This window comes from Podarcis cretensis (assembly GCF_951804945.1).
Source record: "Podarcis cretensis genome assembly, chromosome: 6".
Taxonomy (NCBI): domain Eukaryota; kingdom Metazoa; phylum Chordata; class Lepidosauria; order Squamata; family Lacertidae; genus Podarcis; species Podarcis cretensis.
The window spans coordinates 58,690,088-58,705,489 of NC_137175.1; the positions used below are offsets into that span (position 1 = coordinate 58,690,088).

Here is a 15,402-nt window from a genome sequence, read left to right on the forward strand (position 1 = left end):
CAATGCCTCAGTAAGATAGAACCAATGGCTGTTCTCTTCCCCACCCCCATCTGCATAATGATCCTTTCAGGCAGCAAAGAGAACAAATACTTTGTTCAAGTACTATGTATTATATACATATACTCCCGTTAGGAAGGACAGGTGCAGTTTCAGTGATGTAGCATGTTACACTCCTGAGCCCAATAAATAAATTATATCAGCATGAATAAGTGAAAGTGGGGCTGGTGTGTTAGTAGAAAGAGATTCAGCAGGGAAGACTATCCCCACCCTTTCTCCCAGATCTCCATGTATCATACTTAAACCTCTTGCCTAGCAAGGGCATGAGCAAAAGGGCTCTTATCCCACAGCTCTCAGCCAAGGGTGAGCAGTTAGAGCATGATACATTGGCCAACGGAGCATGAGATGAAGCAGACCACATTTCTGGTGGAGAAGGAGAGCCCAGCATCTGGTTGGCTGCAACAATCTGAGTTGATGGTGACCTTGAGTGTGAGGTTGATGTTTGTGTCTGCTACCAGTGGTGGTGGCTTGTTTAACTTCATGACCTCTTTTAGTCTGGCTTGATACTCTCCACAATTTTACTTTCTCATTAACTTCAGTTATTTTGGAACAGGCTGATGTAGGATTTGTATTTAAACTGAGTGAGCTAACTGCACACATCCGTTTTTACAAGAAGGGCTCCAAACCACAAGACCCATCTTGTGTTATGTGAAAGTCCCTCTGGGGAATATAATGACAACCTATTACTAACAGTTGGGAAAATATTGTTCTATCACTTATTCTCTGCAGACAGTATCATTGATTCTACCTCTGCTTTCATTTGTATGTCTGTGTGGTTCCAGGGTGTTATAATTTCCTTTTGGCACAGTCTTTTGATGCTGAATTCATGCAAGTGACATTCAGATGACATTTAAAAAAGATGTAACACATCATTGCTAGACACCACATAGCTGCTACTTTAATTATTTGACTGGAACTCAGATTGTAATATGAGAGAAGAGGAAGAAAAATCCAACTGTTTTGATGTTTGGACAACTGGAAGAGTAATGGAAAGAGCTATTCCCTTTCAGGGGAACCTGTATTGTCCCAAAGTCCAAACATTTGGATATTGCAATTTGGGGCAGATGAAAGGACTATCAGTATTCATGTGGAGAACACAAAATGAAATCACATAACTATTGATTTCAGGCAGCAAAAAGCTCTATTTGGATCTAGATTTAGCAGCTTAATCACATCAACAGAATTACATTCTCCTAATTCAGGTTTTTCTTTCACGACCATAACATGGGGATAGGGGGCTTTTCCTTTTCCTGCCACTGCTGTTTCAGTTCAGACCAGGGCCTCCACACATGCAATATGCATAATACTCAAGTGCAAAGCATGTGATTTAAAGTCACATTACATTTGGCTTTAATACCATTTTAATCAATGGGCTTAAGCACAACTAATTCTGCACAGGTTGACAAATTTGACCTTTCCAGCATGAAATGCATTTTCTGGCTGCTTTTGGATATCACAATATTATCATGACTAAGCATTAAGGGTTGGGATCCAGACTTAGGTTAGACCCACTGAAATCAATAGGACTTCGGTTAGACTAACTTAAGCTTCATTGATTTCAATGGCTCTGTTCTAAACATGACTTAAGTCTAAATGCAGAAACACCATTCTGTGACAGAGCAATGATCTACCCCAAGAATTTGTGGCCAGTAGCCAGACAGGTACCATTGGTTACCATTTTGTGTTAATCCCTAGCAATTGGCACATAGACGGTATCTAAAACCAGATGCTCAATAGGAGAACTCAGTTTCTTCTTCCCAACTGGTCTTAGGCAGTCGTTCCATATTTTTGTACAGCAATTGAGGGTGATATGATTTGAGTAGTGCTTTTGCAACTGCATAGCATTTAACATTGAAACACGTACCAAGTTTGATATGGGTACCCACTGTAGGGAACTCCAGATTCCTGTAGTAGCATATACCTGTATAAGGAAGAGACATGAGTATAAGGAAGACACATGAGCCCTTTTCAGATATGAATTTGTACACTGAATGAATAAGAGAATGGGGGTGGCATCACAGTGGCAGCTTCACCCCTTACCTACATGCATTAAAATACCTTTTGAAAGCTCACATGCATGTGGATAGAGCCCTCTACACATGAAGCTGCATACAGAAGGCTCTGTTGAGACATTTTAATGAGTATGCATTGGATATGGAGTACAGACTACCACCACCATGCTATTGCTCTGTGCAAATTCACATCTGAAAAGTGTTGGAGAAGTTTCTCAAAATTGTATGTAACTCTAGTATAAGCTTGGGCTTTTTTGCTCACATTCCATCACTGATTGATAACTAATCTCCAAAGAGTAGACATTTTAGGAGGTGTTGTCTGTTTGGAGAACATCACCATAGCCACAGAATAGTGTGTGCACTGAAGTCAGTGAAGTGTCTGTTGGTTTGATGAGAAAATACTCTACCCTGCATTCTGTACAAATTCCTATTTGCACATCCTGGAAAGCTGTGCACTTTCATAAAAGCAAAGATCTCCCTAGACGGATCCTAAAGCATGAAACCATTGAGTTGTTTCAGTCCCTTAATGTACATTCAAGGGAGGAATGGTCGCCAAGGTGCAATGTACTGCACATAAGCCCTATAAATGCTGTCTTCCTACTATGTACCTAAGCATGGAAGGGAGTACCTTGGGCTTCTTAACACATTAACCACTTCGGTTTATAAATACATGCCATCCATCAAAATCTAAATGGTTTAACCTTTAGCACTAACATCTGTTACTAAACTAGCATTGCAGACCATCTGGGATAAGGGCTTTTTGGGGTTTCTGCCAAGTAACTGCAGCAAAAAACAAAACCAAAAAGGTGCAGAAAATACAGAGCTAGAAGAAATGCCAAAAGAGAGGGAGCAAGAGAGCCTTCTGCATGCACGACACTACTTGACCTACAGATTCGTCCATCATCTGCCTCACAACAGAAGTCGGTAAGGACCAGAGGATTGTTGCACTTGGATCTGATAGACCTGAGTTCATATACCACAGGGCTGGGACATCTTGGTTTAGAGGGATCCCCAGTTTGACTCAGCAACTATCTTACGTTCCTGAGCATTTTCATAAATAGTTGATAGTAGATTGAGGTTTCAACGTTATGCTAAAGCACCACATTAGGACTTTTTAAAAATGCAGAATTGTAATGCCCATGTATTGTGATTATAGAGAGCATTCATCTCAGATATTCTCTACTTCTAGCCCAAGCCCAGGCAGGCTTGCTTTGAAGTTTGGCACAAGGGATAGGAGGCTTGAAAAATGATTCATATCTGTATGTTCGCTTTCATCCTTGACATATTTTAAATATGCTGCAGCCTTAGTTTAGGTGGAAAGGTTCTTGGTAATCCAAGTAATCCCAGTGGCACAGCACTCTGTACCTTAATGCTGTGGTTTCTTTGACAGAACAGCCCAGCATAAACAAGTATTTTCAAGCAGAATAAAGGAAAGCTTTATATGGTGAATTTGACTTGCACGTTACTTTCTGAAGCATGTGTAGTCTACTATGTACACTACACAGGAATTTCAATTCCCAAACATTTTATTAAAGCTCCTACCAATGGAATTCTACCTCTGCTTGAGACCCACCTGTTGGTTCCAATTACTAACTTGGAAGAAGAACGTCTTTAGTGCTTTGTGCTCTATCATACATTTACTGGCAGCTTGGTATCCCACCCATAGTACCACTGGAACCTACAAGGCTATAACTCACTGTTCTTCATTTAGCTGAAGTGTTAACTTAGCCCCTTAGTCATGTCCTGAACCTAAAACTAAGCTTAAGCATGCACAACTCCGCTTGCACCTTTCCATCCCCTGATATGCCCACCTCTGCCTTTCTTACCTATTCACCTCTTTGACTCTTCCACATAGTAGGGTCCTTGGGCAGGGATCTCTCTTGTTTGCTTATGACTCATTAAATATAGAAATACTACTACAACAACAAATAATAGCCACAACAACTTGTGATGAGAAACTGTGCCTACGTGACATACAAGAGGTTTTTTTTTTTTAAAAAAAATCAGGACTTAAATGATGCACCTCATTTAAATCAATTTAAAAATATTGATTTTAAAAATATTGTGGGTAATGTTTAAAAAATATTGACTGGCTGATGTGCCCCCAAACAAAACTAATTATAACAGTGTTGCATATGAGGTCCTAGATAAACAGCTTCTTTGAAATGAAGACTCTGGAAAATTTATTTTTCTATTTTGTTATCAACTTTAAACAAACAAACAAGGCATGTTTTTCTGCTGATACAACTTACTGAGAGAGAAGGCCTAAACCACTACGAACAAAGAAACTATGGTTTCAGTTTTAGCACTATCAAAATTTATGACATAAATAATGAATAAGCCTGTTTCTTAAGCAAACAGTTACAAATTGAAAGCTCCCTCTCCACATCTCCAGGGAGCCTTTAACATGGCATAATGGCCAGTGTTGCACTAGGACTGGACTTCTAAGCCAAAAACCAGGACCAGCCGCATGACAATCCGGAGAGTGGTAGATGATGGAGACATTGGCAACCAGACCCAGCATCAGTACCTTGGTCTGGCATGAATTATTCCAGGAGGACCCACCAGGACTGATACTGGTCACTGTGGCGCTCTCTCTCTCTCTCTCTCTCTCTCTCTCTCTCTGTGTGTGTGTGTGTGTGCGCGCATATACATACACCTACACACATACTGTATACATGGGGTGGTTGTCTAAGTATTCATTTGGTTACAGATGTTGATTTTATTATTTTTTTAGATTATCCTTTTCTACAACAAAATAGTGCTTATTCACAAATAAATATGTATGGCAGCAATGGCAGTAGACACAAACTTCATTTTATCATTGTAGTCATGATGGTGCCATGATTTATTACTATTATTACTATTATTTATTAAATTTTAATACCGCTCTTCATCTGAAGATCACAGGATGGTTCACAACAAAAAAACTAAATGAGAACACAAAATACACAATAAAACAAAAATGAACAAACTAATAACCCCCGCTCCCCCAAAACACATTTAAACGGCAATAGAGTGTTAATTACCCGAAGGTCTGGTAATTTTTATTATTCTTTATTACTATTTACGCAAGTTTAAAATGCAAAACTGCACATGCTCAAAATATTTTTTAATCAGGGCTGGCACACTGTTTTTGTGCTCTAACACATCAGGAATGTGGAAGCAGTTGGAAAGCTTAGTATGGTGCTTGGGGAGCGGGGAGAAGACAAATGTTAATTGTGTGCTTTGTAACTGCAGTGGTACACAGGACAGCCTGAAAGGATGTCCCATTAAATCCAGGATCTAAAATTACTTAGGTGCTCGACTGGCAATGGCAGAAAATTTGTCTGATGGCCAATTCACATGGGTACCATAAACATGAACTGTCCATCAGACAAATTATGGACTGTTGGAAAAATAATCACAAACATGTTTGAACCGAAAATACACACCAGCTGTAAACACTCTTTGAGAAGACTGATTCCAAGCCAACTTCTAATTATCTGCAAATTTTCCTTGCAACAATGCATGGTTATCAGCCAATGCATTTAGTCCTATCAGTGCTTTTTTTTCTAGAAAAATAGGTGCCGGTACTCAACTTGAAGTTGTTACAGTAAGTGTCACACTTTTTAACAACAAAAAGAGAGGTGTCAGTAATGCGTACCCTTGAATACCCCCTGGGAGGAAAAGCACTGGTTCTACTTTGAATGTATGGAAACTTTTTCAAAACCTCAGATTTCAGAATTGTATTTATTTGCTATGTCACATTCTCTCTCCATGAACATCAGTGTATTATTTCAGCCTTACAACAACCTTGTGTGGCCAGGTGGACCAAGGGATAGTGCCTTTGCCTAAGCCTACCTGATTAGCTTTGTGGCTTGGTGGGGATTTGAATCTTAGCTCTGTGGGCACCAGACTGGATGGTGCATGCTATAATGTATCTTTGAGAAATGTTCCTACCTGTTATTAGATCATGGTGGCCCATTGATCGCCCACACTTGCCATCCAAAATGTGTTGTGAAGAAGGGTGGAGTTGCTGCATGGCTAAGCATTCACTTAGTATGTCTTGTTCAGCATCAGAGCATGAGTGTAGCTAAAGGGGAAGGATAAAACAAAGAGATTTTCATTTTAAAGTGCAGAACTAAAGTGCAGTTAATTGGATGCATATGCCTTTTCCCTTATAGCCTACATATATAAGGAAGAAACAAAATGCCATTGTTTCCAGGACTAGAGTAATTGAAGATATATTAGGTGCTTAGTGCTTCTAATTAGAAATCATTTGGGTTTTCTTGCACACAGAAATTAAGCATGCTGATCTTAAACCAGCAGCATCTTGTTTCTCAGAAACATAATGGACCCTTGTGCTCCTCACAATTTTATGGAGTAATTTGGCTCCATATTCCCCTCTAGTATCTAGCATCTTGGGTTCCTTCTCTTGAAAGGATTGCATCACTTTTGTAACTGCAGTGGTTGGAAGGGTATTTGATAGGGGAGGAAAAGTGTTTGCACTTATCAGATTAGAGCTGACAAAATGGCGGGCTGTTAGTAATGTGCAAGAGGTACTGCTGATATGGCAGCTGTTTTCCATGTAAATGAATGCACTGGCAAAAGTGTCCGAAGCATGCTCTTTGCAAACCACAATGTTGATCATATTAAAAACAGCAGGAGAAGAGAATTAAGAAAGAAAAGCATTTCTAATTCTCGTTCAAACATGCTGATGTTGCCAAGCTTTTGTCATAACACAAGGCTCAAATTACACAGAAACAGCCATTCTATGTTGTGACCATTAATAAATGGTTATTGTTTTGAAGTTTACAGTTTTGCATTCCGCCTTCCCTTGGGCTCAGTTATTCTAAACTAAAAGATCCAGGCAAATCAGTTTAGCCTTCTATCCTGCAGGCAGTTCGTTTTTTCACATACAAAGATTGAGAATTCTGGATCACAATCAGCAGCTGCAGCCAATAAAAGTTTAAACTACTACTAAATAACTACTTCATTTTGTTCTCTTAAAAGAGTTTTAGAGCTCATTGATGTACCATTGCCTGAAAAAAGGCAGGAATTGAATGCACGGGGGACAGGTTGTGGCATGTTGTGATGCCACATGCAGAAGATTCCAGGTTCAATCCTGGAAAGATTTCTGCCTAAAAAACTTGAAAGCTGCAACCAATAGGCAATGCTAAGCTAGGTGGACCAAGCCCAGGTATAAAGCAGCTTCTCATGTCCTCTCAGTTGCAGGTCCAAGAGCAGTGAAGCTGAGGACAGTGGGGTCAACAAATGATGAAGAAGCAGTAAACACATTAAAACTATTTTAGGATTAAACAGGTCTCAGCTTTATTTATTACAAATTTCAGCAGATTTTGGTACAGGAATTGGGTGTATATCCTGACACTGGTTGATTATTTGACAGGGTGAACTAAGAATTGCCCTATGACATTCAGTGAAACACTTCAGGTGAACATTCATTTGGAATGGTTTCCTTTTTTGGACTGGTGGTCTTACCTTTTTGCGCACCTGTTGTTCTTTGGCAGAATGAGCTTTCACATGCTTTCGGAGGGAACTTGGATCAGTATAGCGCTTGGAGCACCCGGGAATCTGGCAGGCATATGGTTTCTGTAAACATGTGGAGAGGAAAGGGGAGGGGAAAAGATAACATGGAAAGATGTCTGTTTTGGAAACATTATCCTAAAGGTATGAACTGTTATGTTCAGAACATGAAATATTCAGGGGTTAAAACAAAAAAAATTCCTTCCAGTAGCACCTTAAAGACCAACTAAGTTAGTTCTTGGTATGAGCTTTCGTGTGCATGCACACTTCTTCAGAAGAAGTTCTGAAGAAGTGTGCATGCACACGAAAGCTCATACCAAGAACTAACTTAGTTGGTCTTTAAGGTGCTACTGGAAGGAATTTTTTTTGTTTTGACTATGGCAGACCAACACGGCTACCTATCTGTATTCAGGGGTTGTTGGTGATGTGCAAACATGTTGTGAAGCCTCTAGTTGCTTTGCTCAGCTTGAAAATGCTACTTGAGCAAGCATAACTGTGTATAACAGGCCTGGCAAAGAACCAGAGGTAGTACATCCAGATCTGCTGCAGAAATCGCTTTTATTCTGGACTTAGTCCAAATGCTTGAAGCATTTTACACATCTGGGCACTTAATGTTTTTGGATAAGGTGTACTAGATGAAACTGCAACGGAGAAAATTACATCAGGTCTTGAAATTGCCATGAGGCCTAACAACTAAATGATACTTTCTTTACATGTCCATCCTTTTTATTAATTTTAAGAGGCACTTCCTCTGTCCAGTGTCCACAACTACTGAAGAAATACAGTATTGCCAACATTCCCCGCAAGTCTTTACAACCACACATCCTGCTGTGCCCCTGTGGACAACCCCTACATAATACTTATGTGACAACACATCAGACCAACAGCCCATCTGAAACACTGCACAATCCTAGGGGCACTCACATGGGCACAACCATTCTAAGATTTATTTCAAATATCAGAGTAGCCTCATTTTCTAAGGAAGTTTGTGTTCCTCTGCACTATCCTACATATATCCATGGCTTTTATTATCCGTTTCATTTATTCTTTACTCTGCTGAAAGTTCTGGTATTATGATATCCTTTGCTTACTGCTGATCTCTGTGCATTTATCATCCTACAATCTAGCTGGCTGAGTTGACATATCAGGGGTATGATATGGGTAGACAATATGACATTAGGACAATCCAGTGCAATCCTACAATCTTTTCATTTGCAGGAGCAGTCAACACGGTGCCCTCCAGATGTTTTGAGCTATGGCTCCCATCATCCCTAGCCAGCATGGCCAACAGATATCATGGGAATTGTAGTCTAAAACACCTGGCAGGCACCAAATTGATTCCTCCTGCTCTACGACAAAGCTCTGTTCCTTCTTTTGGACAAAATTTAACAATTCTGGTTTACAACATTGGTAGTAAATCTTTCCAGCACTATAAAAGCAGTCATCTTATCTCTTCTTTAAAAGGTAGATTCTAATCCAGTTTCCAGGACAGCCCTAGACCTAACCCTAACCTAATAATCTGTTATTCGATCAAACCAGCACATTCTAACAGGTCTTCGTAATTATTTACAGATTCTCCTTTCAGAGAAGATAAATGACAGATTGACCTGCATTCGGAATCTCAAATCACTTCCACATGCATTCAATAAGAACTAAGCAGTCCATATAAATCCTTTTTCTTTGTAGGCGCCTCCAGAGGAATAAGTAGTCCTGCTCCTTGTACCAGCAGGAAATTTCCAAAGGAATAATAAGATCATTCACCAGCTCAAAGCTCCAAAGGCTAACCTGATACGTACCCAGAAACTTACATATGAAAGTCAATTTATTGAAAGTGCCTGGAACACACAGAGAACCGAAATTTGAGGAAGGATGATGGAAACCATTAAACAATTCCTTCGTGGAATTAACTAGGCAGAGTATTTTCCCAGCTATAGTAACACATTATTAAGGATGGGGGAAACTAGATCAGAAAAAGTCCATCCATACTAGTCCAAACCTTTTCAATCTCACTTTCACACAGGATTCAGTTACACAGCAGGCATATTAAAAGGGATCAGAGTTTGTTCCGCGAACTGCAGATCTTCTGTTTCATGCATTTGGAACATTAAACACCAGCATGCAAGACACATTCTAATTACTTAGATCTATGTTAAAAAAGCAAAAGACAAAACAAATCTAAAATTATTGATTAAATAATTAGGTGAAAATATATAAGAAAATGAATGCTGGCGTATGCAGGTTGTGAATGCAGCAAAAAATTTAAAGAATGTCTAAAAAACTAAGCTACAGCACTAACAAAAGGTTAGTCAAAATTATTACTGTACCTTTTTGCTGATTATGAATATTTCAGAGTAAAGACAGATATGGGAGAAAAAGTAAAGAAAAAGAAGGAAGGAAAAAGAGAATAGAAAGTTAAAGGAGCTCTTTGCAATAACACCCATGTAACAAGATATAAGGAGACAGAGAGAGACTTGGTTCTGGTGTACCATGAAATCTACAAAATGATGTGCAACAGCACTCATACAAAAAAAACAAGGTGGCAGAGAGGGACTTGGTTCTGTATGTACCACGAAGTCTACAAAATTATTTCTGCAAGCCAAGTTAGTCTGCCCTTCCACCTCATTCCACTTACATTAACGTCAAGCCGTTACAACTTCAAAAAGGTGCATCCTATACAGCATATTAAATTTCAAAAGAGCCACATTTTAGAAGTAATTACAAATTCAAATCTCTAAAGCTGACTTTCAAATAAATAAAACATTGTTATTGTAAGTGTGCTTGGGTTTGGAAAATGTGACTGACTGGCTTGTTTGTTTTTGGAGGGCATAATGTACATTACACATTCCTTAATGCTGTACTGTCTGAAATGTGTAGCTGCTTTAAAAGTAAATATCAATTAACCGCCAGGTTTCTGCCCCATAAACACCCGGCCAAACGTTAAACCACATATTCACCTCTTTCAAAAAGACAAAGGAAGGACTCTTGCTGTTATTCTTTATGAGCTTTGGCCCAGGAGCTTAGGTGACCTAAGGAGTCTGCTTTGCTTTCATGGGTGGGTTGACACTAGTAAAGGCTAACATGATCTGGACAGTATAGTAAAATAGCTATTATCCAAACTGTAGTAACCTAGAAATCTCTAGAAATTCTAATTAATTGAATAGTTTGTGGTAGTTTGCCGAAGTCGGTATAACCCTATTTCCTTTGTATTTGTTTATCCCTATCCAAGGTTCCATCTGCACTATGCATTTAAACAATACATTTAACTCTGCAGCTCTGTAACAGGAATGGGGGCATCCTAGCAACTCTCAGCACCCTTATTGGGAGGAAGCCATGATTGTTTAAAGTGGTATGATACCGCCTTAACATATATTGCAGATGGGACCCAAATACTCTTGGAAGTACTGTGGGCTATATGCATTAATGACGTTTTACTACACTAGGACAACAAAATTGAGCATTACACCACCTTACATAAAGGAGGCTGTAAGTGCCATTGGGGTGGAGAGCTTAGTAATGACAATATATTGTCACAATACAAAGCAGCCTTTCCCAACCTGGTGCTCTCCAGATGTTTTAGACTAAAACTCTCATCTGCCCTGATCTTTTGTCATGCTGGCTGGGTTGAGAGGAGTTGGAGTCCAAAACATATGGTGCTAGGTTAGGGAATGCTGACATGAAGTCTTAGGACTTTAAAAAAATGTTCAATGCTTCTGAAGTCTGCTTCAGTTGGGATTGTGGAAGGGGTGGTCAATAGTAACCCCTAAAAGGCCCTCAATAGTGCCAAGTGCCTTTCAGTAGTTACAGCCAGTGTGCCAGTTGTGATCTCTCTAGGATAAAGATAGTCTGCCCATGGTTATCCATGCCCTGGTAGCCTCCAGTATGAATCACTGGAGCTGCCTTTGAAGATAGTTCAGAACTACCAGTATTTTGACCGGGGCAGTTCGTTCAGACCATTTCTGTCCAAGCTTAAAAAAAAACTTTCTTCACTACCAGGCAACACGCTTCCAAATCCAGTTTAAAGTCATGCTGTTTACTAGCTCTCAACAACCTGAAGGGTTGCTCACTCTTGTAGCAACCTGCCTATCTTTAAGGTGATCTACACGGCTGATGTCAAGTTTGGTGAGGCCTTTGGCAGTGTAGAAGCAGACAGTGAAGCCTTCCCCCTTTAAGCGATGGAAGCTCTGGCCTCCTTATCTTGAAGCTGGTGGGCACGAGTAGCAAAGAAGCTAGACAGAGAACTATTTTGGCAGTGATGTCCCAGTTGTAGAATGCCCTCCACAAGGAGACATGCAAGGCACCAAGGTGCTAGGTGCAAGGCAAAACCTTAAAGTGCAAATATAATTCTAAGGCATTTTAAATATTTCTGCTGGCTCCTTTATCTGTTGTGTGCCAATGTTGCTCTCTGTGTTGCATTTTAATGACGACCTCGTATTTTTAATTATTGTAAAGTACCCTGAAGTCAGTTTTGATGAAGGGTGACATAAAAATATTTTTTATAAATGAAATAAAGCCCATGGTGAACCTTTTGATAGGAGAATAATAATTTCCCCATTTTCTTTCAAAAAACACATTGTAGCACACAGGAATAGACTGAGCGCATGCTGACAATGCCAACGTTCTAGGTTCGATCCCCATGTGGGACAGCTGCATATCCCTGCATTGCAGGGGGTTGGGCTAGATGATCCTCAGGGTCCCTTACAACTCCATGATTCTATGGCTGTGCTGGTTTCAGGAAAGGTCCTGTTACAAATGATGCACTATATATAGCGTCATATAGAATAATGTGATGCTTACAGTATCCAGGTGTGTTCGCTGATGCTTAGCCCGGTCGCTAGAGTTGCTGAAAGCTTTCTGGCAGCCAGGATGCTGACAAAGATAAGGCTTCTCACCCGTGTGACTCCGCAGGTGAATCTTAAGGTTTTCAAGTCGAGAAAATGCTTTGTTGCACCCTTCAAACTGCAATAAAGCCATAAAAAACTCTGTAAAGCTTTATTAAATAAACCATATCCTGCTATAATGAGTACAGTGTTTGAAAAAAACAATCCAAACTGGACATGCAACAAATCAACCAGAATTCAGAACATCTGCTGAAGTTCATGGATGAAACAGATTTCGCTCCGCTGTCTTAATCCATCATTATGCATGGCGTAGGGGTCGGTAATACTGTATTCTTCTATGTACACAGTGTTAAGGCTTCTAGAGACTGTTTAAGTAAAGGAGCTTAAACAATAAGAAAGAACAAGTTTTCAGCGGCATAGGAAGAGTTCTCTTCAATGTTATGAACAGCATGAAGTATTGGAACAAGAGCTACTGTGAGGATCAGATCATTGGCTGCCACAAACAAAACAGAGAAATTACTTTTCAATAGCAAAACTGACTGTCTCAGTCTGGTTTTGGTGTCAAATGTACCCAGAGAAAGCAATACAAATAAAATGCTTGGTGGAAAGTATTCAGCATAAAACCATTTGCAAGGCTTTTTAAAATAATAATAAATGATTTCATTTCAAACTTCGCTTTTCTAGTAAACAGTAGTTGCACAATAATCACTTGAGTTAACAATAATACCCCACAATGTAATGTACATAAATCTACAACAACAGTGTGTGGGTGTAACTGACCTCCAGTTTTCTAAAAAATAATAAAAAATAATAATGCCACATAGGCACAACAGTAAAATTAAAGTGAGTTATGTGTAACAACAACAACAACAGCAGCAAAACTCACAAACCCTGCAGTTATAGCACCTGCTCTTTGTGTGGCAGATGCACAATCACACTTCACAACTGCATGTATAAGACAAAATTGTTATATGAAGCACATCACCTCTGTGATTTTCTGCCATTGTGTCACCCACAGTGATGCTTTTCCTGGTATGAGCAGTGATAGCCCCTACCAGTTCTGAAGCTTCTTGATGTCTTTGGCTATGAAGAAAAGCTACTGCCCTTCCTTTGGCATGCAATTTACAAGTGAATTTGTGGGGAAAGAAGTCTGAAGGAATTTGTGGTAGTGGTGGTAGTTTTCAGTGTGCCAACTAGACTCTTAGTTTTCTTAGATAATCCACCAGCTAGTGGCACACTGGTGAAAAAGTCGTATTTTATTACATTCTGTCCAGAACGCTGTAAATATGTTGTGATTGTTATTAGCTTCTTAACTGCTGGTTGGCATAGGTTTTAAGTTGCTGGAGCTGGCTGGTTACAAAGATGCCTGAGAGCAACCTCAACAACCCATTTCCCAAAGATCTTTCTGTGAACAGAGAAAAGTGGGTGTTCCAAGGGAAAAAAAACCTGCCAGCAGAAGGACAACAAGGATGGAGCCAGTCTAGCTTCTCTAGGAACGGAGTTCCAAATTCTGGGAGCATCCATTGAAAAGCCCCTCCCTGTGTGTGCCTGTGAGGGTGGCAGGATTATAAGAAGGGCTTTTAAATTGTTCTCATTGTTTTAACTGCTCTCATTTATTGTGATCATTTCTAGCTACCTTGTGAATCTATATGATTTAAGAGATGCCATATTCATATAATCAATCAATCAATCAATCAATCAATAGCATCATCAACATCCTATCCCATGTTGCATTCCATCAGACAATATGCCTACAGCAAGGGAAACCAAAGTAGTCCTCTTAGCTTCATAAAGCAGAATGTAAGCACCCCACTTCTAATTTTTCTTGAGCAGATGTGCCTACACTTCTCTTAAGACTAGGTAGTAAATCTCCTATTCAGGAAGCCTCGTCCACATGAAGTGATCCTCAAATCGAAGAGAAAATTACCTAGAATAGAATCTCAATATATACCATAGTGGGATGATAGATAACAAGACCATTACATTTTTGCTGCCCTTTGCTGTTACTTGTTATTTGGACTTAGCTTTATGGATAAATGCACAGTGAAATGTTATATGCATCAACGGGCAACTTTCTTCTCAAGAGTAGTCACCTTAAAACTGAAGAAATAAGTGACCTGTGACTCAGAAATTTTATTTGGCTGCTAGGGAATTCCCCCTTGGAATATTTGATGTCTTTCTAGGTGCCAATGAAGCTTGGAAGATTTCGGTCATTTCAGATAAAAAGTAAATAAATAAATGCTAAAGGTCTAGAAACTAGAGCACATATTTTAGCAAACAACTTCAAAAAAGAAAAAATGCAACCTGAGATCTAAGTTTTGTTAAGTTTACTATCCAACAACTGTGCAGCTGTCCATTTAATTAAGAGTAGCCTTGGCAAACATGGCATTTTCTAAGTCCATTTGGGAACGACAGAACTCTGAAAACACAACTCCCATCTGTAGCCCTCTCATTTTTACTTTGTTATACTAAGCCTTCCCCTTTCTCCTTTCTAAACACCCTCACAAATTTAGCATTTTTACAGTGTCTACATGTCTACTCAGCCCTATTGCTTTCAATGGGACTTCTGTGAAAGTGCTTATAGCATTGCAGCCTTAATTCTGTTTTTTGTTGCTGCCACCTTCCATTCAGTTTTACAAAACTGAGGAATTAGTTGTACGTTCAGTGATAGTATCAGGGTTCCAGACTGGAACCAGGGTTTTTGGGGTAATCTCTGGAATTTATTTCAGTCTCTAAAAATGTGGCAGCTGCTATTAAAATTAAGCATTGGGACGAGCTACCTGGTGGAACCGTCTTTCTTTAAGAGTGCTATAAAAATGCCCAACAAGCTTCTGTTGGTGGTTTTCTAATGCAGTATGTACTCCCACAGAGAGAGCAATTTGAATGTATTAGGAGTGCCAGTGTTTGTATAATTAGCTGTCTAATCTCCAGACCATTGTCCAGGCGCTAGACCTGTACTGTACTTTGCA

The 15,402-nt window shown here is 39.6% G+C and overlaps 2 protein-coding genes across 10 annotated transcripts in view; one reads left to right on the top strand and one right to left on the bottom strand.

Moving 5' to 3' along the window:
* The window catches only part of LOC307218486 (doublesex- and mab-3-related transcription factor 2-like), a 75,710-nt gene that overhangs the window by 48,719 nt on the left and 11,589 nt on the right, over positions 1-15,402 (top strand). The window lies entirely within an intron of this gene.
* GLIS1 (GLIS family zinc finger 1) overlaps positions 1-15,402 on the bottom strand; it is a 194,447-nt gene that overhangs the window by 26,396 nt on the left and 152,649 nt on the right. For 4 of the 5 annotated variants that reach the window (XM_079980726.1, XM_079980728.1, XM_079980727.1 and 1 more), the window contains 4 exons: positions 12,390-12,551; positions 7,551-7,661; positions 6,012-6,144; positions 1,922-1,978 (listed from right to left, as the gene is read on the bottom strand). In XM_079980726.1, coding sequence (XP_079836852.1) covers positions 1,922-1,978; positions 6,012-6,144; positions 7,551-7,661; positions 12,390-12,551 — 463 coding nt within the window. The remainder of the gene's footprint in view (positions 1-1,921; positions 1,979-6,011; positions 6,145-7,550; positions 7,662-12,389; positions 12,552-15,402) is intronic. The other variant, XM_079980729.1, reaches the window with a different exon arrangement.